This window comes from Caretta caretta, chromosome 3 (assembly GCF_965140235.1).
Source record: "Caretta caretta isolate rCarCar2 chromosome 3, rCarCar1.hap1, whole genome shotgun sequence".
Classification (NCBI taxonomy): domain Eukaryota; kingdom Metazoa; phylum Chordata; order Testudines; family Cheloniidae; genus Caretta; species Caretta caretta.
This window is the reverse complement of record NC_134208.1, coordinates 75,709,384-75,734,797: the sequence shown is the minus strand read 5'-3', so window position 1 is coordinate 75,734,797 and position 25,414 is coordinate 75,709,384. Positions and strand designations below refer to the sequence as shown.

At 40.1% G+C, this 25,414-nt stretch overlaps 1 protein-coding gene across 5 annotated transcripts in view; it reads left to right on the top strand.

Annotated features, from left to right (window-relative positions):
- The window catches only part of FBXL4 (F-box and leucine rich repeat protein 4), a 125,067-nt gene that overhangs the window by 20,132 nt on the left and 79,521 nt on the right, over window positions 1-25,414 (top strand). For 4 of the 5 annotated variants that reach the window (XM_048844947.2, XM_048844944.2, XM_048844946.2 and 1 more), the window contains exons 2-3: window positions 899-1,953; window positions 18,764-19,109. In XM_048844947.2, the coding sequence (XP_048700904.1) occupies window positions 1,442-1,953; window positions 18,764-19,109 (858 nt within the window). In that variant the 5' untranslated portion in view covers window positions 899-1,441. Of the gene's footprint in view, window positions 1-74; window positions 187-898; window positions 1,954-18,763; window positions 19,110-25,414 lie in introns of those variants that run through there. The other variant, XM_048844945.2, reaches the window with a different exon arrangement.

Genomic DNA, 25,414 nt, shown 5'->3' with positions numbered 1-25,414 from the left:
AAGTGCAGCCACTGTACGCCCCAGTGATTAATACAGTACATGCCCAGTAAATGTCTGCTGCAGAAACACTTCATCTATTTTAGGAGATGCTTAGTCATCCTTTCTCCAGACTCCAGCACTGCTCTTCTCTCTTTACCACTGAAGCCAGTGAGCAACAGTTAAACAAGATTTCAGTGGAGCAACAAAGTTAGTTGTATTTTTTTTTATCATGGTGGGGAGATTAATTTTGGTATGTCTTGCTTCTTGATAAGCTGTAAGGAAATATTTTGTTACTAATAGAAGACTGATTATATTGGTAAATCTAACAGTTTTTGCCTTATAGTTGTTTTGTGCCTGCTAACTTTGCCGTTGGGTTTGTAAGATAATCTTTATTTGTAGGAAATCTAATATGGACATACCCGTTTCGTTAAACTGACAGATTAAAAATTACATGTTTTCAAACAAATTTCTTTACCTGAAGAACTTTTAAAACCGAACTCTTCTACCAATTATACTAATTGTTTACTTTTTGCATGCCAGTCAGTCTGGACAGTGAAAACGTACTCCACTTTTTTAGTTATTGTCAGATTTTAGTCACCTTAACTTTATGGTTCTTGTGTGCTAGTTCAGTGTTTTCTCTTCATCTCATGCTCTCTTGTTAAAGCTTACTTTTCTAGGATATATCTTATTTGATTAGAAAGTAATCCAGAATAAGCATACAGTTTACATAAAGTACGCTCTAGTATAACTGCTGAAATGTGGTTTTGTCTGATAGATTAGACTATGTAGGTATTATACTTGTTTTTTGTTTTTATATTTGTTCTAGTTAGAAATAGTTTTCATGGCTACAGTGTCCAGGTTTAGCAAATTTTGAATCTAATACAGTAAATATATGAACCAAAATGTTTTCTTTTTTCAGATGTAAAGCACCGTGCATATAGACTTCTGCTTCTGACACAGTCACAGAACCCTGAACGCCTACCTTGTGTCATGGCTGTATAGAAGACATCCAGCTGATATTATTAATGGACTCCAATGAACATCATTTTGGAGTCCACTGACTTTTATATCAGGGGTGCATGCTCTCACGGACAACATGAAAGGGTAGTGCTGAAAGTTTTACATTAAAAACAACATTTTTGTTATTACTGCAGGCTGGTTATCTAACATGGAAAATAGTTAGTTTAGTTTTTGGCTCAATTTAACTTCCAGAAAACGGCCTTTTTTTTATTCAGTGGCCCTATAGAAGCCACTTGATTTTAGATTTTTAATGACAGCGTTGTCTTAAGATGACAAATTAGAGTGAGTAAAAGCAAATAGGTTTCCTACTGGAAAAATTTTCTGTGTTGACCATGTTTAGCCATTCTGTTTTATTCAGCTGTTTTTTTGAAACATCCCCCAAAGAGTTAATGCACCTTATATAGGACGCCTGACCTTTTGCAGCTTCATAATTCATATCTAGATGTCACCGGTGTTTCCCATGTTAACAGTTCTCAGCATGTTTTACTATATCTGCCTTCGGCGCCGAGCCAGGACAGCTACAAGGGGAGAAATGATGAACAGCCGGAGAGCTATTGAATCAAACAGCCGAGCCTTACCTATCAATGTTGAAGTAGTCCAGTATGCCAAAGAAGTGTTGGATTTCAGTTCTCATTACGGTAGTGAAAACAGCATGTCCTACACCATGTGGAATTTGGCAGGTATTCCAAATGTGTACCCCAGTTCTGGTGACTTCACTCAGACTGCTGTGTTTCGAACTTATGGAACTTGGTGGAATCAGTGTCCTAGTGCCCAGTTGCCATTCAAGAGGACTCCACCTAACTTCTATAGCCAGGACTACGTAGAGCTTGCTTTTGAGGAGCCAGTTTATCCCACAGCAGTGCATGTTCTGGAAACATATCACCCTGGGGCTGTAATTAGGATTTTGGCTTGTTCTGCAAATCCATATTCCCAAAATACACCAGCTGAAGTAAGGTAAACTTTTACTGAGTATCTCTCTCTAACTTATTAAATAGTACAACCACAAAAGAACGTTTAAGTTGGGTTTCAGTCTTTACTTTCAATGTCTGTGTACTTTATATCAGACCCACAAATACGTTGTTTACTTCAGTATATGTTTAAAGCAATTTTATTTAGGGTACATGTTTTGGTTTCCAACATTGTTTAATATCAATATTGTAGTGTTAGATTATTTACTGAGACCATTTAGGGTCAAAGCTCATGCAGGTTTCATTTGTATAATAATCGTTCTACTAACAAGCCAAACCTACAAATAATCTATATGGAACTTTTGGTAAAAAAATAGTTACTATGCATTTACAGTAACTTGTTAATTAAATGACGCTTCTCTGGAATTTTTACTTTCCCCCAAATAGTGAATTGTTTATACAGTGTTCCATTTTGAGGTGAAGATTTTTGGAGTTACTGTGTTGTAAGGCAAAATGTGCCTATTGCTCAAAATTTATTTTTAAGTTTTGAATGTAATCCTTATTTGCCAAAACAACCTAAACTAAATTTGAGTACAAACAAAATAAAAGTTTGCTTGTGAGGTGAACCTTTGTATGCTATGTTTTATCTTAGAGTGACTAGTTAGGCTAAAGTAATATGCTCCTGAAAATAGCTTATAATGGAAATGCAGGAATAAATATGTCCAACTACAGAGTATTAACATTAGCCAGTTCCTCCAACATTTTCATATCTTATGATATTAAAAGTTACATAGATGTGTATGTACTTCCTTATATTTAAGATCTTGAGCTAATTAAATAAGTGGAAACTGCATGATTCTAAGTGAGGGCAGCACTTTCAAGGTATTGACTTCAGATTCTGTGGCATTACAAACTTGTTAAGCATTTCTAGTAAGTCTTTTGCATTAATGTAGGTTTCAGAGGAACAGCCGTGTTAGTCTGTATTCGCAAAAAGAAAAGGAGTACTTGTGGCACCTTAGAGACTAACCAATTTATTTGAGCATGAGCTTTCGTGAGCTACAGCTCACTTCATCAGATGTATACCGTGGAAACTGCAGCAGACTTTATATACACACAGAGAATATGAAACAATACCTCCTCCCACCCCACTGTCCTGCTGGTAATAGCTTATCTAAAGTGATCAACAGGTGGGCCATTTCCAGCACAAATCCAGGTTTTCTCACCCTCCACCCCCCCACACAAATTCACTCTCCTGCTGGTGCTAGCCCATCCAAAGTGACAACTCTTTACATAATCAAGTCGGGCTATTTCCTGCATAGATCCAGGTTTTCTCACATCCCCCCCACCCCCATACACACACAAACTCACTCTCCTGCTGGTAATAGCTCATCTAAACTGACCACTCTCCAAGTTTAAATCCAAGTTAAACCAGAACATCTGGGGGGGGGGGGGGTAGGAAAAAACAAGAGGAAACAGGCTACCTTGCATAATGACTTAGCCACTCCCAGTCTCTATTTAAGCCTAAATTAATAGTATCCAATTTGCAAATGAATTCCAATTCAGCAGTTTCTCGCTGGAGTCTGGATTTGAAGTTTTTTTGTTTTAAGATAGCGACCTTCATGTCTGTGATTGCGTGACCAGAGAGATTGAAGTGTTCTCCGACTGGTTTATGAATGTTATAATTCTTGACATCTGATTTGTGTCCATTTATTCTTTTACGTAGAGACTGTCCAGTTTGACCAATGTACATGGCAGAGGGGCATTGCTGGCACATGATGGCATATATCACATTGGTGGATGTGCAGGTGAACGAGCCTCTGATAGTGTGGCTGATGTTATTAGGCCCTGTGATGGTGTCCCCTGAATAGATATGTGGGCACAATTGGCAACGGGCTTTGTTGCAAGGATAAGTTCCTGGGTTAGTGGTTCTGTTGTGTGGTATGTGGTTGTTGGTGAGTATTTGCTTCAGGTTGCGGGGCTGTCTGTAGGCAAGGACTGGCCTGTCTCCCAAGACTTGTGAGAGTGTTGGGTCATCCTTTAGGATAGGTTGTACCGGAAACCTACTGACCGCTATTCCTACCTGCATGCCTCCAGCTTTCACCCTGACCACACCACACGATCCATCGTCTACAGCCAAGCTCTGCGATACAACCGCATTTGCTCCAACCCCTCAGACAGAGACAAACACCTACAAGATCTCTGTCAAGCTTTCTTACAACTACAATACCCACCTGCAGAAGTAAAGAAACAGATTGATAGAGCCAGAAGAGTTCCCAGAAGTTACCTACTACAGGACAGGCCTAACAAAGAAAATAACAGAACGCCACTAGCGGTCACCTTCAGCCCCCAACTAAAACCCCTCCAACGCATTATTAAGGATCTACAACCTATCCTAAAGGATGACCCAACACTCTCACAAGTCTTGGGAGACAGGCCAGTCCTTGCCTACAGACAGCCCCGCAACCTGAAGCAAATACTCACCAACAACCACATACCACACAACAGAACCACTAACCCAGGAACTTATCCTTGCAACAAAGCCCGTTGCCAATTGTGCCCACATATCTATTCAGGGGACACCATCACAGGGCCTAATAACATCAGCCACACTATCAGAGGCTCGTTCACCTGCACATCCACCAATGTGATATATGCCATCATGTGCCAGCAATGCCCCTCTGCCATGTACATTGGTCAAACTGGACAGTCTCTACGTAAAAGAATAAATGGACACAAATCAGATGTCAAGAATTATAACATTCATAAACCAGTCGGAGAACACTTCAATCTCTCTGGTCACGCAATCACAGACATGAAGGTCGCTATCTTAAAACAAAAAAACTTCAAATCCAGACTCCAGCGAGAAACTGCTGAATTGGAATTCATTTGCAAATTGGATACTATTAATTTAGGCTTAAATAGAGACTGGGAGTGGCTAAGTCATTATGCAAGGTAGCCTGTTTCCTCTTGTTTTTTCCTACCCCCCCCCCCCCAGATGTTCTGGTTTAACTTGGATTTAAACTTGGAGAGTGGTCAGTTTAGATGAGCTATTACCAGCAGGAGAGTGAGTTTGTGTGTGTATGGGGGTGGGGGGGATGTGAGAAAACCTGGATCTATGCAGGAAATAGCCCGACTTGATTATGTAAAGAGTTGTCACTTTGGATGGGCTAGCACCAGCAGGAGAATGAATTTGTGTGTGGGGGTGGAGGGTGAGAAAACCTGGATTTGTGCTGGAAATGGCCCACCTGTTGATCACTTTAGATAAGCTATTACCAGCAGGACAGTGGGGTGGGAGGAGGTATTGTTTCATATTCTCTGTGTGTATATAAAGTCTGCTGCAGTTTCCACGGTATACATCTGATGAAGTGAGCTGTAGCTCACGAAAGCTCATGCTCAAATAAATTGGTTAGTCTCTAAGGTGCCACAAGTACTCCTTTTCTTTTTGCATTAATGTAGTTACAGATGTTTGTTCCTTACCATTCAGTGTGGCTCACAAGATGGGGCATTGGACTGGGAGTTGGGAAACTTGGGTTCTTTTCCTGGCCATTTGACTGGTCTGTTTGATGATCTTGATTAAATCACTTAGTTGCTGTGCCTTCTGTTTCCCCATCTATAAAGTGGGGATGATGCATAGCTCCTTTATAAAGCATTTTGACATCTATGGATGAAAAGTGCTATCTAAAAGCTGAGGGTGGTGATATTATATAGCAAGAATGAAAAGGAAGAAATTCTATCCTAAGTGTTTCACGTGTAAGCTCAAAAAAAATATCAGCTGTATGACGATGGTAGGGCTAGATTTTCTCTGGTGTCAAGAACCATTTGGCACAAGGGTGGGAGTGGGCCACCGGCTGGTCAGTTATATTGCCCTAATTTTGAAACCCTAGCTTCTTCAGCTCTGGCATAAAATTAGAGCAGCCTAATGGAGCACACCTATGCCGATGAATATAGCCTGATTAGGAGATGCTTGGCGCAGTAGCCAGCTCAACTGGCTTTATGCTAGTTAAGAGTCTCTCCCCTTTCCTGAGGTAGTTTTCAGAGAGTCAGTTATGACCAGATTCTAGCATCTTTGAGCCACCTGGGATTGCAGTAGAGAATCTAGCCTCCAACCATCTCTAAAAGCAACCATGTTAGAAAAATGTTAGCCATTTACAAGTCTTGGAAAAATCCACTCCCTGTTGTGAATAGAGCAAGAAACTTTCCTGGGCAAGTGCCATCAGCCTCTGTAGAACTGAAACTTTAATTTTGGGGGGGGGAGGAACCCTTAGCCTCTAATACTCTGTGATTGCAAAGATAACTTTCCAAATGAGAACCTAGTGCAAACTGATGCAGTCTGTTGTTCCTAAATGTTCAGACAGATAGTTTGTGTCTCTGCTGTTATTTATAGCTTTGTTAAACACAGCAGAGTGAAAACTAAGGGGAATCTTGTCAGTTTTCACTCCCACTATTAGGAACTCTGGGCAACAGTGAAATTTACAGTCTGCTTCTGGAACTTTTAAAAGCTATGTGTGATAGTAGAATTGGCTCCATGGCCTTTGATGGGGGAGGTGGACCCAAAAATAGAGAGTAGGATGGGATGGATTAGCTGTGTGTTTGGGGGGGTCACCACTCGTCTCTATTTTTGGGTTCACTCCCCAGTGAAGAGATACAATGCCTGATTCTGCGGTCGTTCATAGTTTTTAAAAACTGAAGAAACAGAATAAAACTGACCTATTTTTGCAGATTCACTGCTGCACTCAGAGTTCTCAATTACAAGACCTAAGGTGGAGTGAGAGGTTAAGGGGGAACAGAAAGAGAAACAAAAAAATATAGGGGAGGAAGTAAAGCACACACTTTAGGGGAAAATAGAAAGGGTGTAAAGGGCTAGAGAAGGCGAGAAAGATAAGAGGAAGAAAGCACTGAAAACAACATGGGGCAAAGCTATATAATGATCAGTATAGGATAGAGAAAAAGTGGAGTTGGGCCAGGGCTGGAAAGAAGGTTTAACAAAAAGCAACAGAGTTACTGTAGTGAGTTCATTTTAAAAAATGCATTAAATTTAAAATAATACATTACAGTCTAATATAGTACACAGTAAATAGTACACAATATTTTATACACTGTACCTCTAAATTGAGGACTTTGGAGGGGCCTGGCCGTGCAGGTAGTCCTTGGGTTAGTAGGTTTTCATGTCCTGGCTACTTAAGTGATTCAGTTAACCAGTACATTTTGGGGGCTAATTGGTTCCCCAAACTCCCTAATTAAGACTTCTTATGTGGGTGCAAAAACCGTAAAAGGTAGATGTGTGTGTCATCATGATGTGTTCAACTGTCACAATTTATTTTGTGTTGTTATATCAGTGTGTTAATGCAATTGGGTGTAGTTGTTTATTTAAATTTTCCCCATTTATTGAATAAATATCTGTATACTTGAAAAGTAAGAAATTTGAGTTCAAAGAACAGCAGTAGGCCAAACAGTTAACATTTAATTCACTACGTTTCTAACCATGAAATGAGAAAACTCAAAGCATTGTAACGTGCAAATCATTTGTGGGCAGGTACACTGAAAAATCAGCTTTCAGTCTTCATGAATTTGGGATCCAAACTAGAAGCCATTCATGGTCTATCAGTTTGTGTTAAAATATTTTCAGTTGTCTGCCTATGCACTGCTGATGTTTACAAAAATGGATTTTTCTTTATCTCTCTTTGTTTTAACTACTCATATATGTCACGCCCCAAAATTGGTTTACTAATTTGTTTGGCAATATTGTGCTATAATAACAATATCTAGGATAGTAATGAAAGGACTGAAAGGAAATAATGATATTGAGTGTTTTTATTGATGCAAAATACCATTAGTTTACATAATAACATCTAAACTTTGAATCCATTTAATTCCTTTGCTCATAAGAAATAATATGCCTTTTAATTTTAAAAAATCTTTTTAAAAATTCTCTCTTGAAAGCCTATTACTTGATCAGATTGATCTTGGCTGAATAAGCTAGTTACTGAGGTAGACTGACATAAAAGGAATGAAAGTTGCCTACTAAACTAAAGGAAGTTATAAAAGGAGAAAAAAATAGTGAAAATAATTTACTCAGGCATAGCAAACATTTAATGATAGGTACCACTTTCCTCTTGAGTTTATGGCATATTCAACAGTTACTTCAGTTTGGTGAATTAGAGTGACCGAGGAGCGATTTTCTTCTCTTTCCTCCACCTCCCAAAAAGCCTTTCAGATGTGATCTCCACAAAAGTAATTCTTCTAGTTTTCTCTGAGACAAACCAATCCAGGCCTGTTTACTCCAGAGGAATCAGAATTAAAATATTGGACTAATTATTTATTTTTATTGTAAATCATAGTGAAATGTGTTTGTATAAAAAGGCAGAATGGATTATGGATTGTGCCTAGTTACTTCATAACTATAGATTATTGGACAAATATAAAAGTTTATAAAGTTGAAACATTGTTCACTGAAGTAGGAAAATAAGGGCCTGATCCTGCAAGCGCTTGCTATCAAGGGTAGTGCTTGGTTTCAGGGAGACTACTCAAGCAAATAACCTGAATTTTTTTTTTTTTTAAGATACAGACATACCCACATGCTGATGAAATGCCTCAAGTACTTTTACTATAATTTCCTCAATTAGCAGAACTTCCAAGTACTAAGCTCAATTTTTTTTTTTAGAATTTAATTGGTAAGCATTCGTTTGTGCAAAGCCAACACCAAGAGTAGCAAAGTGTTGGCAGGATTGTACCTTAAGTTTTGGTCTGTTTTATATGATTTTTCTTCCCCAGATTTACATAAAATGTATCTTGTTCTGTGTGGGTATCCATTGTTCTTTGACTATTATCTTTGGACCAGTTTCCCCATCTGAAAGGAGATAATGATACATACCTCCTTGGTAATGGACTTTGAGATCTCTGGATGAAAAGCTCTGAACAAGAGTTAAATATTATTTCTGTTGGAAATTCCCTTCTTGGAAGTAAACAGAAGATCCCTCTTCTGATGTATATCTAAAAATATATATCTAAACATAGATATATATATTTTTAAATCAAGCTGCTTTTTGGCTCCACTTCTGGCATGTTTGATATATTGCAGTCACATTGACAACCTAATCTTTTGCCTCTGTGCAAAGCTGATGACGATTCCTCAGGACTTTGTGGCCCTCTTTTTTTTTTTTCAGGCTCGAATCTCCTGGGTTTTGGCCTCCTCCAACCTAGCAGCAGTTTGGTAACTAGAGGGCAAGTCCTTCTTTAGGATATCATAGGAATTAGAGAATTTCCGTGTTTTAGAATTCCTTACAGCTAGCAGAAGGAAGGAGGCAAGGCACTAAAATCACAGATATGTGGGGTTGGACCTCAAGGTCATTTAATCTAGCCTCTTACACTGAGGCAAGACCAGGTATACTTAGACCATCCCTGACAAGTGTTTGTTTAAGATGGTCTTGAAAACCTCCTGTGATAGGGATTCCACAACCTCCTTTGGAAGCCTATTCCAGAGCTTAACTATCTTTATAGTTAAAACGTTTTTCTAATATCTAACCTAAATCTCTCTTGCTGTAGATTAAGTCTACTACTTCTTGTCCTACGTTCGGTGGACATGGAGAATATTTGATCAGCAGCCTCTCTATAACAGCCCTTAACATATTTGAAGACTGTTATCAGGTCCCCCCTCAGTCTTCCTTTCTTAAGACTAAACGTGCCCACTTTCTTTAACCTTCCCTCATAGGTCAGGATTTTTAAACCTTTTATCATTTTTATTGCTTTCCTCTGGATTCTCTCTAATTTGTCCACATCTTTGTTAAAATGTGGCACCCAGAAATGGACACGTTACTCCAGCTGAGGTCTCACCAATGTCAAGAAAAGAGGGGAAATTACCTCCTGTGTGATATATACAACACTCCTGTTAATATACCCCAGAATGATATTAGCCCTTTTCCTAACTGCATGACCAAGTCTTCAATTTGTAAAGGTAGTTTTGAATTCTAATCCTGTCCTCCGGCCTCTCCCAGTTTGGTGACATCTGCAGATTTTATAAGCATACTCTGCACTCCATTATTCAAGGCAGTTAATGAAAATATTGCATAGTAGCGGAACCAGGACAGATCCCTAGAACACCACTAGATACCCCCCCCCCCAGTTTGACAGGTGACCATTGATAACTACATAAGCTTTTAAATGGTTGTGTTTCTGATGGTTCATTGAAAATAATGTCCGTTTCTTTCTTTCCATTTTGGCCTTCTGTCTGTATGCTGTCTCTAGTAGCCTGCACCCCTCAGTGATGAAACCACGTTGGGATAAGGTCTGAGCATTTGTCATCAGAGTTTATTTACCAAAAAAAAAGAGTCTAACAGTTTGTCCAACTAATAAATTATCTTTGCTTATACTTAATAAAAAAATAGAGCCCTTGAAATTAGGACTATCCAATAGAAAAACTGATTTTGAAAGACATCCGTTGTCCATTTTGCAGATAAACAATAGATCCTTAAATTTTAATCTGCAAAGTTACAATGTTTTGGTACTTAACAGTAACACGTAGTGCCTAACACAGTGGTTCATGCCTAGGGCTGCTAGGCCCTACAACTAATATAAATAATAATAGATTTATATTAGTTGTAGCGCCTGGCTTTTCAGATGTACACAGCCAGTTTATCACCTGCTTTCTTTTAAATGAGACTAAGCATGACTGCAAGATCCAAAGAACAGATCTGTGTGAGGAGAAGTAATGCTCAAGGTGTGGGGTCCCACCCAACTGCTACTTATGTTGAATTTTATTGCCCGAACTGTACAAGGGACATGAAAATCTCTGTAGTTTGGTCTCTCTTCTGCTCAGAATCTCAGACCCATGCTGTCTCTCTTTATAAGTTTTCAAAGATGTCATCCAAGGGTTCTCTTTCTAGGAACAGTGCTGTTAGGCATCCATCCCTAAAGCCTCAGATTATTCTATTATTTAATTGAACCTTTTGAGCCCCATCCCATACTCTTAGACAAAACAGTTTGTCTCAATTCCTCATAGGAAAAAAGAAGGCCCTGCTTCTCCCTCTCTCTGCCCTGTGGAACTCCTTAGGCATCCAGATCTTGTGACTTACAAGTGTTTCTGGCTGCTTTGTTTTTCATTAGTTACCCTGGGTCTCCTTCTTTCCAAGTACCATCATAAGGAGGGAGGCATTACAAAAGTTCCAACCAGCCTCTTATCTGAGCAGTTGTCCAACTATCACCAGCATTTGTCCAAGTTATTAGTGGGGAAGAATGAACTGTCCTGTCCATGTCCTATTTGGACCTGTCCAGGTGATGAGGGTTGCCTTTTTGTGCAGAGTAAGGTGGATGGGCTGATGGATCTAATTTTCTCTTCCCTATACTTTTCACCAGATCCTAGTTAGTTTCTTTTGACTTTTTCTTATACCAGAGTTTATGGAGAAGATTGTGCACTCTGAATGGCCAAATCCATTTTTTCGTGCACTGCTAAGAAGTCCTGTAGTTGTTTAGAGAGAGGTTCTCATCCAGGTTCTGCTGCTGCTACGCCGCTGCCCACTGCAGTAAATTGCTGCTTATACCTTTTAGGCCCAGACACTGCTGCTGGCGCTGTCTGCTTCAAGCTCCCTTTGATGGGGACAAGCTTTTCAGGGAGTCACTTGAAAAGGCACTAAACAGCTCTTCAGATTTGAACATGATCATACCTGACCATTCCTCAGCCTGGAACTCGAGCAAATTTCAAGTCCTTTTATCATAACTGCAACTTCCAGCAATTCCAGAATCCTGTGTATCTTCTGCTCTACTAGATCAGAAAATACTTCCTAAACACTTGTCAGAAGGTTGGGCAGTTTCTTCTTGGACAGTGAAGCCCTGCTGGCTAAGGAGGAAGATTGAAGAATTTTTTCTCCTCCTGGATCAGATCAGGTGTTCTACATTAAAAGCCCCCTTAAAATATAAAAAGTTTAAACATTTTTCATCCTCTGTGGGTGAGCTATTTTCCGCTAAAGACTGTTGTTGATATTTCTTGCTGCTCGCTACTCTCCATCAGTATTAGTGTGACAGAGCAGCATGCACTATTTAGGTGAAATTAGGTATCTTACCTGTGTCTTTTCCTAGTAGATACCCACTACTTTATCAGAACTCACCATGTGCTTATTTAATACCTAGTTTTTCCTTTTTTTTGGTTTTCTGGGAACTGGTACAGTCTTCATTTGTTTATTAAGAGGTCTGGAGAATGAGAAAACATTGTAGCAAAACTTTTCAGTTCATTTATTATTAAATAATGGAGGATTTTCCCTCTGCTTTCTTGGTTGGACAGTTATGGGTTTTTAAAATTATTTTTATACTCTCTTAGTTCTTAGTCTTCAGAGTGCTTATCCTGCACTGAGATCTACTCATCCCCAGGTGGGGCTCCCCAAAGACACAGAGGTCCACCCAAGCAGAGCTCAGTGCGAGACTCTGCCTTTATCTCCTTAATCAGCGCTCTGTCTACATTCTCAAAATGGCTGTAATAATTCAAATGTACCAGTAGGGCAACTTGGGCCTCTCTACCTACCTTCTCCTCACCAAAACCAAACAAAAAAATTTCACACAATAAGGATCTCCTTTATTGCCTCCCTGTTCAATTGAAGGAAACTGGGAGAAACATTTGTAACTGAGGAAAATAAGTTTACCTTTTTTCTCCCCTCCCAGTAACTGTGCTCTAGAGATGTCACTAGTTTCTCCATTTGAATCAGTCTCTTAAAACTTTCCAGTTGTTTGCATTTTGTTGCTGTCAGACTGGAACATTGTCTTTGTAATTAAAGGGGAGCTGTCATCTCAGAAATCACTTTTCTGTCTGAAGTTTTTTAACTTAACACCTGTTCCAGTAGCAACTTTGATTACTAAATCTGAAAGGGTAAAAAATCCTCCATTTTTCGATTGTTTTGTGGTTGACAATTTCACTTTCCATGCACTAGTATGGTGACATCCCACTTCAGTTACTGCTCTTGGAGCTCATGCTATTTCCCAATCAGTCTAACAGTGTGTAACAAGGAAAGTGTTACTACTTCACAGTATATTTGGTGGCTGCTATGCAATTATTTCTCATTTAGTAACTTAGTTTGTTATGCATTTCTTCAGATCCATTTGTAGCTTGTGAGCAGAATCAGACCTCTAGGTCACTGGCAGCAGGGGCATGCCATGTCTCCTAATGTTCCCTCCTTTTTTTTTTTTTCCTGCCTCCCCTGTGGCTGGCAACTCAGCCAGGCCTCCCAGATGCAGAGCTTTCCTGAGGGAAATTCCAAATATTTTTTCAAATTGTTAGATTAGCAGTTTGCCTCAATAATGTGTCTTTAATTCTCAGCGGTGTCCCAGGGCTGTATTTGATTTTGGGGGAGACTGCCCTCTCATCTCTGCTTCCCCTTCTGAGGTGTTTGCCGCAACTGGTATTCCTAGAGGTTTCAGGGAGAGAGCTAGACTGAGGATGCCAGAGGCAAAAGGAAGGGTGTGAGTCTCCTGCTTCACCCCCTTATCTGCTGTCTCATTAGGAGAGCTCTGTGACAATGTGGGTAGAGTGCAGTTTCTCTCACAGCCAAGCCAGGACAGGGTCCGTCCTCCCTAAGTAGGAAAGGTCCCAAGCAATATTGGAGAGGTCAATTGTGCTGGGCAAGTTGCAATCTAGGCTGGGCAAGGACACCTTGACCCCCTCCCTGGTAAGTGAGTGCTGTGCTCGAGAAGTGCTGGAAATGCAGTAAGAGGCCATTCTGGCTTCCAAAAAAGTGCCAGAACAGTTTCTGGAGCATTCCAGTAGGACTCGAAACTGCCCTTCCCCCAAGCAGGAAAGGAGGCAGGCAGGCAGGACTGGAAAAGAACTGAATTGTTCCCAGCCTCAGTTGTAGGTTGCCATGCCTTGCCACTATTCCACCTCCTGCCCCGAGCACATGGCTATGGAGTGATAAGAGGGAGGGCAGCCCAGGTGCTGAAGAACTGCTACGCAGTAAAGGACCTCTTAGCCCATTATTTCTTTCTGTCCTGGGCTCCATTTCATAAGGCCATAAGGCTTCTCAGTATGCACCAGCCAAAATCTAACCTGGTATCACTACCGAAGAGAAATGTGACTATTTTCCCTGGTGTTCAGGGACTTGGCCCTTCTAATGAGGGAAGATTTTATCTGAAAACAGTGGGCTCCTCACTATATAGGCTCTTCACAGTCAGGCATCATGTCAGCCGCCTCCTTTGGGCATAAAAACCCTCAGATGGCATCAGGCCAACAAAAATAAATATATGAATTGTCGTCTGACACCCTAAGTGCCTCTGCATGCTTTCACAAACAATGCTGACATGGGTGGACAGTAATGCAAATATTGTGCTTCTCAACTTAAAAATTATATGGCCTAAGAACTTCTCCTGTGAGGGAAAGAGTGGGATTCAAATTTGTTTCATACAAGTATATGAGGTTTGGTCCTTTGGATCAGAAGCTCAGACAAATCAGTTCCTAGCTATCTTAGTGATACAGTGGGAAACTATGGAGAGCTGAGGCAAAAAAATTAAATTCATAATCCTAACATCTGCCAGATACTATAGACAGGAATCCAGGTCATATGGGAAATTGAAGCAGTCCATGAAGTACAACAGGAGAAAATACCTCTTTGCAAGTGGTAGCTAGAATAAATGATGACATGTTGTTCATTCTAAGAACACTTTCACTGCAGATTTCACAAAACGCAAAGAAGGTACCAATGTGAGATTGCTAAAGATAGCTACAGCACTCGACCCAAGGTTTAAGAATCTGAGGTGCCTTCCAAAATCTGAGAGGTATGAGGAGTGGAGCATGCTTTCAGAAGTCTTAAATGAGCAACACTCTGATGCGGAAACTACAGAACCCGAACCACCAAAAAAGAAAATCAGTGTTCTGCTGGTGGTATCTGACTCAGATGATAAAAATGAACGTGCATCAGTGCACACTGATTTGGATTGTTATTAAGCAGAACCCGTCATCAGCATGGACTCATGTCCCCTGGAATTGTGGTTGAAGCATGAAGGGACATATGAATCTTTAGCGCATCGGGCGCATGAATATCTTCCGATGCTGACTACAACAGTGCCATGCAAACGCCTGTTCTCACGTTCAGGTTACATTGTAAACAAGAAGCAGGCAGCATTATCTCCTGCAAATGTAAACAAACTTATTTGCGTGAGTGGCTGAACAAGAAGTAGGTCTGAGTGGACTTTCAGGCTCTAAAATTTTACATTGTTTTATTTTTGAATGCAGGTTTTTTGTACATAATTCTACATTTGTAAGTTCAACTTTCATGATAAAGAGATTGCACTACAGTACTTGTATTAGGTGAATTGAAAAATACTATTTATTTTGTTTTTTACAGTGCAAATACTTGTAATGAAAAGCAAATATAACGTGAGCACTGTACACTTTATTTTCTGTTGTAATTGAAATAATATATTTGAAAATGTAGAAAACATTCACAAATATTTAAATAAACAGTATTCTATTAACAGTGCAATTAATCACAATTCATTTTTTTAATCGCTTGACAGCCCTAGTTTTTATTAATGAATAAAATACATTTATTTAACTACAAAGAGATATTTAAAGTGAGTTCAGGTATAAGGCATTAAAGTCAGAAGTGGTTACAAGAGAAATAAAGCACTTTTTAAATTTAACAAGCTAGACTTGGTTCAAGGTGAAGTTCTTACCACATCTTCCCAGAAACGTTTTTGACCAAATTCTCAGGCCAGAATCTGCTAGCAAAATCCAAACACTGTTTCTTTTGTTGTTTTAGGTGAAAAAGAGAGATGGAGAGGGAGAGAGAACTTGGGGTGTTTTTGCCCCTCACTGTTGTAGTTCAGTCACCCTGGGAAATGCATTTAACTTTCCTAGTTATAGTTCATTTGAACAGTTAAGAAGGCAACATGGTGTCTGGTGGTGAAGGAGAGTGTGCATGCTGTTTCTTCTCCTCTCTGTTTGCTGAAACACAGATTTTCTTTGTCTTTTGTCTTAGGACCCTGTTTACAACTTTTATATAAATTGAGATGCACGCATTTCCGTGTTTAGGACTTTTCCTGGTGCGGGGCTGTGTGATTTTTGAACATGAGTTAGTAACATCATACAGGGGGATTTTATAACTTAACACAGAATGTTGCTACATATTTTTCACCATGATATTATTGACCAGCAAGTTATTAGTTTTCAAATGGTACATTACAATGGATATTTTGTACAAAGATTATTGCAATGGTGTGTAGGGTGTGAATACAAGGATGCATTCAATCACAATAATCTACCATGTTTTAGATATCCATATTTAAAGGATGCTGCTGCTTTCCATCCTGGAGGCACACTTCTCTGAAAATCCTGTTGTGACAGCTCTGTGGACCTTAGCGTGAAGGAGAATAGACGAATTTATCCATGTTTAGCTGAAAATTTCCCTTTGAGTAATAAAATCTGTAGACACAGCCCACTTTGAAGACAAATGGATCATTCAGAATAGAGATGGAAATTAACATCCAAGGATTTGGATTTGTTGTCATTAGGTAGAATTTATCATGCTCTGCAGTAGGAGAAATTGTATATTTAACACAATCTGTAATTTTGAAAAGTAGATATGAATTAACCTGGCTGGAGTAGTAATGTCAGGGGAACGTCAGGAGGTGGGGCATTCCCCTACTGCCAGTGACTGCCAGGTCTGGTTCTGCCGCCAAGCTGAAAGCAGGTCGAAGTACCCAGTGTAACTGATCTGTTGACCTTATTATTGAAGGAAGGAAATTTTCCAGAAAGCATGGATACATGTTCCTATTCTGGATTTTAATTTTGTCAAGTGAAATTTCCAGGCCTTATTTGCACTGAGTAACTTTTTTAGTGGAAACGTTGCTTACATTTTATTTTCTGTTTAGCAGGACAAGTTAATTGTCCAGTATTGGTATGAGTAAACAATATTTTGATTTGTCTAAATATTCAGAAGTAGTTATCATCAGCATACACTTGTTACAGATTCAGAGTGCTGATAGCTTCTATCAGAAAGGGAGCCCAATTACTGCAGAGTCAGTGTCAGGTATCTGAGACCAGTGTGACAAAGCTGAGGTGAGATCTTTGAAGCCAGGACAAGGATAGTCAAAGGTGGGAGGGATCTACAATTGGTGAAAGTTAACTGGATTTATATATAGGGTGCTGAGAATGCTGCAGATACAGTGCCACAGGAAACAGCAGCAGTAGCTGTTGTAGGTTTCCCTGTCATCAATCTACCTGTTCAAGGAAGCAGAAGGAGTGGGAGCGGTGTGAAGTAGCAGCTGTGACTGGAGCACCTGTCAAACCCCTCCCTATGACTTGGAGTATGCAGAATACATTTACAGAGCAGACCTCTCTCCATTCCCAGGCCTGTCTACAAGGCTGGGGAGCACTGCAGGCTTGGTGGGAATAGGGCTTCTCTTCTTTCTCTAGACTACTCCATGTGTGGTTTGCTGCTGGTGACACTGCCATTCACTGAAGGAGGTGCATCAGAGCGGATGTATGAATGGGAATTCATGCATCTCCTGGTACTCCTGCCATTGGGCCCATGTACTAGCAGGGGAAGATAAAAATGTTCAAAAAATGCTTGTTACAAAAAGAAAAACATCAAGAAATTTACAAATGATCAAAGACGACCTGAAGTTTGTGTTTTTAAATTCTTATCCGTAACATTGAAGTAGTGAGTAGGGCTCTGCCAAATTCATGGATGTGAAAAATGTGTCATGGACCATGAAATCTGATCTTTTGGGTGGTTTTACCCTATACTATAAAGATTTCATGGGAGGGAGGAGTCCAGTGTTTCTCAAACTGGGGATCCTGACCCAGAAGCGGGTTGCTGCCTTCAGAGCTGGGTGGCTGGAGAGTGGCGGCTGCTGGCCGAGGACCCAGCTCTGAAGGCAGCAGCACAGAACTAAGGGTGGCATGGTGTAGTATTTCCACCCTTCTGCGCAGCTGCTGGTGGGGTGCTGCCTTTAGAGCTGGGTGCCTGGCCAGCAGCTGCCACTCTCTGGCTGCCCAGCTCTGAAGGCAGCACCACCGTCAGCAGCAACGCAAAAGTAAGGGTGGCAATACCGCAACTCCCATAAAATAACTTTGCGGTCCCCCCACAGCTCCTTTTGGGGTCCAGACCCCTGCAATTACACCACCATGAAATTTCTGATTTCAGTATGTGAAATCATGAAATTTACTTTTTAAAAAACATCTATGCAATGAAATTGATCAAAATGGACCATGAATTTGTTCCCTACTAAAGAGGCATTTCACAATGAATGACTTCGAAGAGAAATTCTTGCTTTATCTGCTAAAAAGTCAACAAACTAGAACTTAGGCACTTTAAAAATTGTCATTATCTGGATTATTAACTACTCCTATTTTAATGACTTTATGCTATAATCTTTAATATATAGTTTTTTGTTAAAAATGTGCTTGTGGGGAGGGGAATTAGGAAGAAGTTTTGGCTATGTATTTGTATGGTTCTTCATGTGACCCTCTGTTCTATATTTAGTAGATATGTACTAATATATGAAGTTTACCATACAAGGTTATTCTCCTTTTTACCACACTTGCATAAATTGTGATATGTTACAAGGATTTGTATGTTTGTGTTAGTAAAAGAACACATTTGTTTGTTCATGAGCACACATCCTATCAGTCAGTAGTGCAAAGGACGTACAGTAAAATCTTAATATGTGATGAGCCTGTTAATTTTTTTCTTTTTCAGATATTTATGGAAGTCTGGGGAAATAAAGCAACCTTAACTGGCCTCTCAGCCAAGTTCCTAACTTACTAAATACATGTACTTTTGCCAGAGTAGCACATTGTGCGTAAGTTCAGAACTTACATTAGTAACACATCTTTTTGTATTAATCACTGTACTATATGTGCAATTTTTCTTTTGTAGGTGGGAAATCCTTTGGTCAGAAGCACCTACCAAGGTGAATTCTCCTCAGGCTCGCCAGTTCACACCTTGTATTAAACAGATTGACTTTCCCACAAATCTAATTCGATTGGAAGTAAATAGTTCCCTTCAGGACTATTACACTGAATTAGATGCAGTAGTACTACATGGTGTGAAAGAGAGACCTGTACTTTCACTTAAGACTTTGATGATAGATATGAATGATTTGGATGAAGATGATGATGAAGAAAAGAGTGACTGTGAAATGGATAGTCTTAATAAACAGTTCAGCGTTGCAGCCCTCAGGGAATGGACAACTAATGGGTATTTTGATAAACTGCCTTATGAGGTAAGGAAAAAATGCTTATTATACTAAAATGGAATTGTCTCAACCAGAGGGCAGAAATGCTGTATAGTTACTGATCCAAAGCTATTTTGTTTTTCTCACTGATTATGCAGTTCCTTGCATTCTGGTTGTGGGTGTGTGACTTACATAATCATTGTATAGTTATTTCTCAATAGTCATATAATAAGTGACTCCGTATACTTTTGGTGGTTGTTATTAGCCAGTCAATGTTCAGGTAACCAGACTGTGAGCATGTACATTTGAACTTAGCTATTACAAACCCTCAGTTCTGCCTCTTGAACTCAGAATTTTTCATCTGTTTCCCAGTAACATGCACACTGCTGTGGCTTTTCATTCCTTTAATTTGAAAAATTCCAAACTTTACATGAAAGAGAAGGAAAAATACTAAAAATCAAACTACTGAAATAGAAATCATTTTAAAAATAGTTTAAACCCTCCATCTTTCCCATTTTCACTGTCTACATCGGGCATCAGGACTCTTGTCCCTAAAATAATTACTATACAACATATTTGTATTTATTGTTTGTATTGGGGAAAATCTCGGCATCTTCCACCCAATTCAGTGTTGAAACACAACACAAAATACACTAAAGCCACGATCTCCAACCTTTTGCATACTATTTTGAAAAAGTCAAGAGGTCACAATCAGTCTGTCCTGTTCTAGTGCATTTGCAGATCCCCTCCTCTGCAACACGGAAGACGCAGGAACCACCTGTAAGTTCTATGGGAAGAATACACTCAGCATGGGGAAGTCACCAATAGCTTTAGGGCCAGCAAAGACAGCTCCTCTCCCTTCCTCCCTGTAGTCCCCAATGCAGAGGGTATATTGGCCGTGGGGAGTGGCTGGAATACAATGTGCTCAACTGTTTGTACACTGTGTTGGGGACTATAGCCTTCTACTCAGATTATAGCTGTCTGTAGGCTTCACTTATCTGTAGTAAGGGAGAGAATTGGGGAACCATAACTGGTACTGGTTTCCAGCTTTTCCTTTTTCTCACCTCGCTTTGGATGTGCTGGCTGGTTTGGGGGGGAGGAGGAGCCATCCTTTGCTAGGCATTCCCCGGGACTCAGGCAAGCTCTCCTTGAGCTTCCCAGACCCTAGCAAGGAAGAAGGCAATAAAACAGGCAATTACATTCTCCTTCCCCTGCAATGCAACAGCAGCTACTGAGAGTGCTTCTAGCTGGAATCAGAGCTGCTCTTGGTGTTAAAGGGGAAATGCTGGGAGGTGGTGTTCTCTTCCACCACCTCCCCAAGTTTGGAGCTGGTTCAATCACTTTCCATTTTAAAATTGCAGGGCATGGCTCAGAGAACAAATTTTCAACTCAGAATCAATTGCAAAGTTTTTTTTCTTAACACAGTCACCCCTGAGGGCCAATGAATAGAATCTAAAGGGCCAAGCTGGGCACCAGTGCATTATAGCTATTCTGGGAAGAACCTGGCTGAAGGGAATGAGTGGGGACGAAGGAGATAAGAGAGGATGTAAGAGGAAAGTAGTGGAGATTGTGGGAAGGGGAGCAAGGAGGAGGGGCCAAAAGGGTTGAACTTTTAAAAGAAAATAGTTTTCCTTTCAGCTCACTTTGGTTTCTGTAGTTTTTCTTTTCATTTAAAGTTTTTAGTATTAAAACACAACATTCAGTTTAAAGCGGATTCTTCATAATAATTGTGTGATATTCAAACTCTGGGCCCTATTCCTCACTGTTTCCTTATTCTAATCAGCTCAGGATTCAGTCTGAATTAATGGGGAAATAGCTGTATTCCGGCCTAAAACATTTTCAGGCTGTCGCAATACATACAGAATAGTTTAGTTTTATATAAACATTTTGTTACTCCTAATATCTCAAATGCACAAAACCCAGGCAAAACATTTTATTGTTTTGAGTGTACTCTGGGACACAGACTGCCCCGGAAAATCTTGTCATGTATTACTGTGTTCATTATTTTTTTCGTCATTTAAAGAAAATACTTCTTAAACTAGGAAAAATGTGTTTAAAAATAGGTCTGTTTTAGAAAAGATGAGCAAACTGATTTGCAGTGTACTAGTCTGTTGGATTAACAAAAGGCTTCTTTGGTGGTCACATTCTTATCTAGGTCCTTAAAGGTATCGGCAAAGAAATGTTTTGGATCCATTTCTGTTGTGCCTACGAACTCCTGTCTCCTATTTGTGTGTCTCCATTTTTCTCTCCTTTCAGTGTACTGCTTTTACCTGTTTTTTACCCATTTTTTTTTTTAAATGTTGGGTTTCATGAATGCATTTATATGGTCTCTCAGGTATCAAGGACTTTTATGTTTGTGTGTGTCCAGCCCCTCATCCATCGAACACTTGCAGGGTTCACAGATTTGCTGCTACCAAACAAACAGAACACCCCAGCTTACCGGTTTCACCTCAGATCACATCTCTCTGCTTTACTTACATTTGATTTTACTATATACATATCTAAGTTTATTTAGCAAAGCACAGAGATTCCAGTAACAACAAGTAGAAGTATTGGAAACAAATGGTTACATATAAAATAAAATCACAACATGCATTCTAGAACCTAGACTTAATTAACAAGATACTCTCATGCCTTGTAGAGTATTGTACATCCAAAATCCATGTAGCACTTTACAGCCAGGTTATCTGTGACCGTCCTTTCAAGACAGTCCATTTGCCTCCTACGTGAAGGGTACCATGTGTTCCCTTGAACCCCAAGATATATGAGAACAGTCCTTTTTCTTTATTAATAAATAGGACCCCTCCCTCTTGCTCTTTGTTTCCTCCTGCAAACTTCCTCTCTTTCAGATTTTGCAATCTCTCAGTTCTGACTTAATATGCAGATAGACCTATATTGTGAGACATATAATACACACATGACCAGACAGGGAAATAGGTATCGGTTACCTCCTGCCTGAAAATAACATTTCCAAGCTATTTCACCTCCTGGTGGTCTGCCTTAACTCCAACACCTTGAGAACATAATTTTTAGTATAAATACATAACTCTTTAAATATTATCCAGACACACATTTCGCAATGATTATGACCACCAGTGGGCTATTGGCTCTCCGTAGAAACCTCATGGGCCACCCTTTGGTCAACTATTATGCAGATATCCAACCCAAGGGATCCCTTTAAAACTCTATGCTTTCTCTCTGCCATTTGGCACCAGGAAGTCCATGGGTCATAAGAGAATCCACTGGGCCCTGGCTTTTTCCTTTCAAGGCTCTAGATTATTTGATTCCTGTCTCTGACGGGAAGATCCTTTTAAAACAGTGTCTCTCTCCCCCCTCCCCCCCCACCCTTTGTGTACTCCATTCTTTAACTCTAGAAAAGACACTGACATTTTGCAGTATATCTTTTCCACGTCGGTCAAAGCCTGCATCCTGAGGCACATAGGTGATGGAAGTTGCTTCCTCAGTAAAAATGAAAGCCTGCTCCACCTGAGTGGCTTTGGCAACTTGAGTAAAGAAAAACATCAGTGGACAAATTTTGCAAAGCAGTCAATTGACACTCTCTCCACACATTTACTTTGCATTGAATATATGTGCATTTGCTGATAAAACCTTTAGTCACATGGTACTTAGGGCTGTATATTCCCTCTTAAGGAGCCATTTGCTATAAGGATAGAGAGCTGGAGTATACTGTCGCCCCTTCCTGTCTTTTTTTCATCAGTGCTTCTGGTACACACTTTTTTCCTGATAGCTTGTCTATGCTCCCTTTTTCATAGCTTAGGTGCTTGCTGACGTACTGCTGTAGCAGACCTGGTCATGGAGATGGAAAATTATAATGCCATTTACCTGATAATTTCTTTCTGGCAACATAGACTCTCACCCAGGGGAACTTTGTTCTGAATAAGGAGCTAATGTAGAATCCAGAGTCTGTGCAAACTTGACTCAGTCTTGGAAAGGAAATTATTGGTTAAGTGAAGTTGTAATTTGCTTTTGCTCAAATTAAAATGCTATTGCTGAATAAATTTACTGTAGATAAACACAGTACATTTAAGTATCAGAGGGTTAGCCGTGTTAGTCTGGATCTGTAAAAGTGGCAAAGAGTCCTGTAGCACCTTATGGACTAACAGATGTATTGGAGCATAAGCTTTCGTGGGTGAATACCCACTTTGTATCTGAGAAGTGGGTATTCACCCACGAAAGCTTATGCTCCAATACGTCTGTTAGTCTATAAGGTGCTACAGGACTCTGCCGCTTTTACAGTACATTTAGTGGTTACAGTATTGTTAAAGATATATTCCAGGCATTGAAGAGCTAAACAGTCTGATGGGAAATTGGTTCTTACCTGTATGAACCAGTAGATTTTCATCAGCTCCAGGGAGTTCAGAAGACAAACACTAATGTGACTTGGCCCTCCAGCAAAGCCCCAAACACAGCCCCAAATGTTACCAAGTCTGATGAGCCAGGATGACCTGACCACCACCAAAAGGGTGGTGGTGGGGAAAGGGTACAAAAAATAATGTAGGGATACATATAAAGGGGCGTATTGGTAGTTTATCATGATCTGCACCCAAAGTTTTAGTCCCATTTCCCCATAAGTTCCCTTACCTTTCTGGCAGGTCCACAATTTCCTGGGGAAGTAGTCCTACCTCTGGCACCAAAATGTGGAAGTGAACTCTCAGGTGGGGGGGAAAAAGAAAAATCCAGCTAGTTGACTCCAATTAACCAGTCCTCCCAGAGGATGCTGGCAGTGAGAGGGGCCTAGGGTTTTATATAAGCCCAGACCTAGCTCATTCCATGGGGGAGAGAGCAGAGTCAACACCCAAGGAGACTGGGAGGCTGAAGGAGTGCCACGGGAAAAACAGCTCCAGAAAGAGGTAGGAGGAGAGACTATAATCTTGGGGAAAAGGTACTGAGTTTGGCTAGAGTTGAGGCATGCCTTCTTAGGAAACTGGACTTGCCTGAGAGGTAAGAGAAGTTATTGGGAAATGGGACTAAAGACTGGGTGTAGATGATGATAAAAGGCGTGTATCAGGTTTTTAGTTTATAAGTATTCTTACATTCTCTCTGCTGTCCTTTTCCCCCTCGTCCTTTCTGGGGTGGTCACATCATTCTGGCTTACCAGCCCCGGTGACATTTGTAACTGAAGAATTTGAGACTTAGCCAGAGGGCCGAGTCATGTTAGTGATTGTCTGATGAACTCCCTGGGGTTGGTGAGAATCCATCAGTTCATAACTTTATAAATACCGTGTGCCTTAATGGAGGAAGGGAAATGTTATATACTGTATTTCTGTAATCTTGTATATACATCTTGAGCTCATCGCAAACAACTGAGTTGCTGCAATGTGAGAACATGGGATATGATGACAAAATGGAGATGTAGGATAGATGATTATCTTTACTGTGTATAAAGAGTAACCTTTTCCTTTTTTTCTTTTTGAGTTTGTTCACTGATAATTCTTTAGAGCTGTGAGTGGAGATTTCCAAACTGGTGCTTTGAATGCAGGTTCAATATATGAATGTTCATGCTGTTGTTTGGCATATATTGATCTAATGAGTTATCCTCTTTAAAAGCAGGGTAATCTGTACTTTTTCATTTTGGAAAAGAGAAAAAGTATATATCCGATTTTTTATAATTTTTTTTGTGTCTTATCCTAAGAAAACAACTATCTTTTTGTATTCTGTTTCCTTTCTGTTGAAATCATATATCGGTTTTAAATACCCTCTGTTGTTGTTTTTTTTTGTAACAAAGATGGCAGCTGCCATAATTCTTCATCAATGCATAGTAAAACAGTTTGAAGGAAACTCCACATGTCATGAGATTAGTTTTCAAAAGCAGATATTCAGTTCAGCTGCATTCTGGGAGTTGTCCTGAACACAGAATAGTATAGCACATAACATATTCATTATAGTATAAAATTGTACTTTATGCTAGGATACACACACACACACACACACACACAGCAGGTTTTTGACAGACAGCAGACTCTAGACTAGCAATGATTAATGGTGGTTAGCCTGTAGGCTTAGGACCTGTTATTTGTTTAATCAAAAGTGAGCAAAAAGTATTTACATCTCAATGTCATAATCTTAGGCCTGGGCTACACGAGGGGAGGGGGCGGGGTTCGAACTAAGATATGCAACTTCAGCTACGCTATTCGTGTAGCTGAAGTCGAAGTATCTTAGTTCGACTTACCTGGCCATACTCACGGCAGCGAGTTGAGCGCGGCGGCTCCCCTGTTGATTCTGCTTACTCCTCCTGCCGAGGTGGAGTACAGGCGTCAATTCGGGGATCGATTTATCTCATCTAGTTGAGAGGTGATAAATCGATCCCCGATAGATCGATCGGCAGGTAGTGA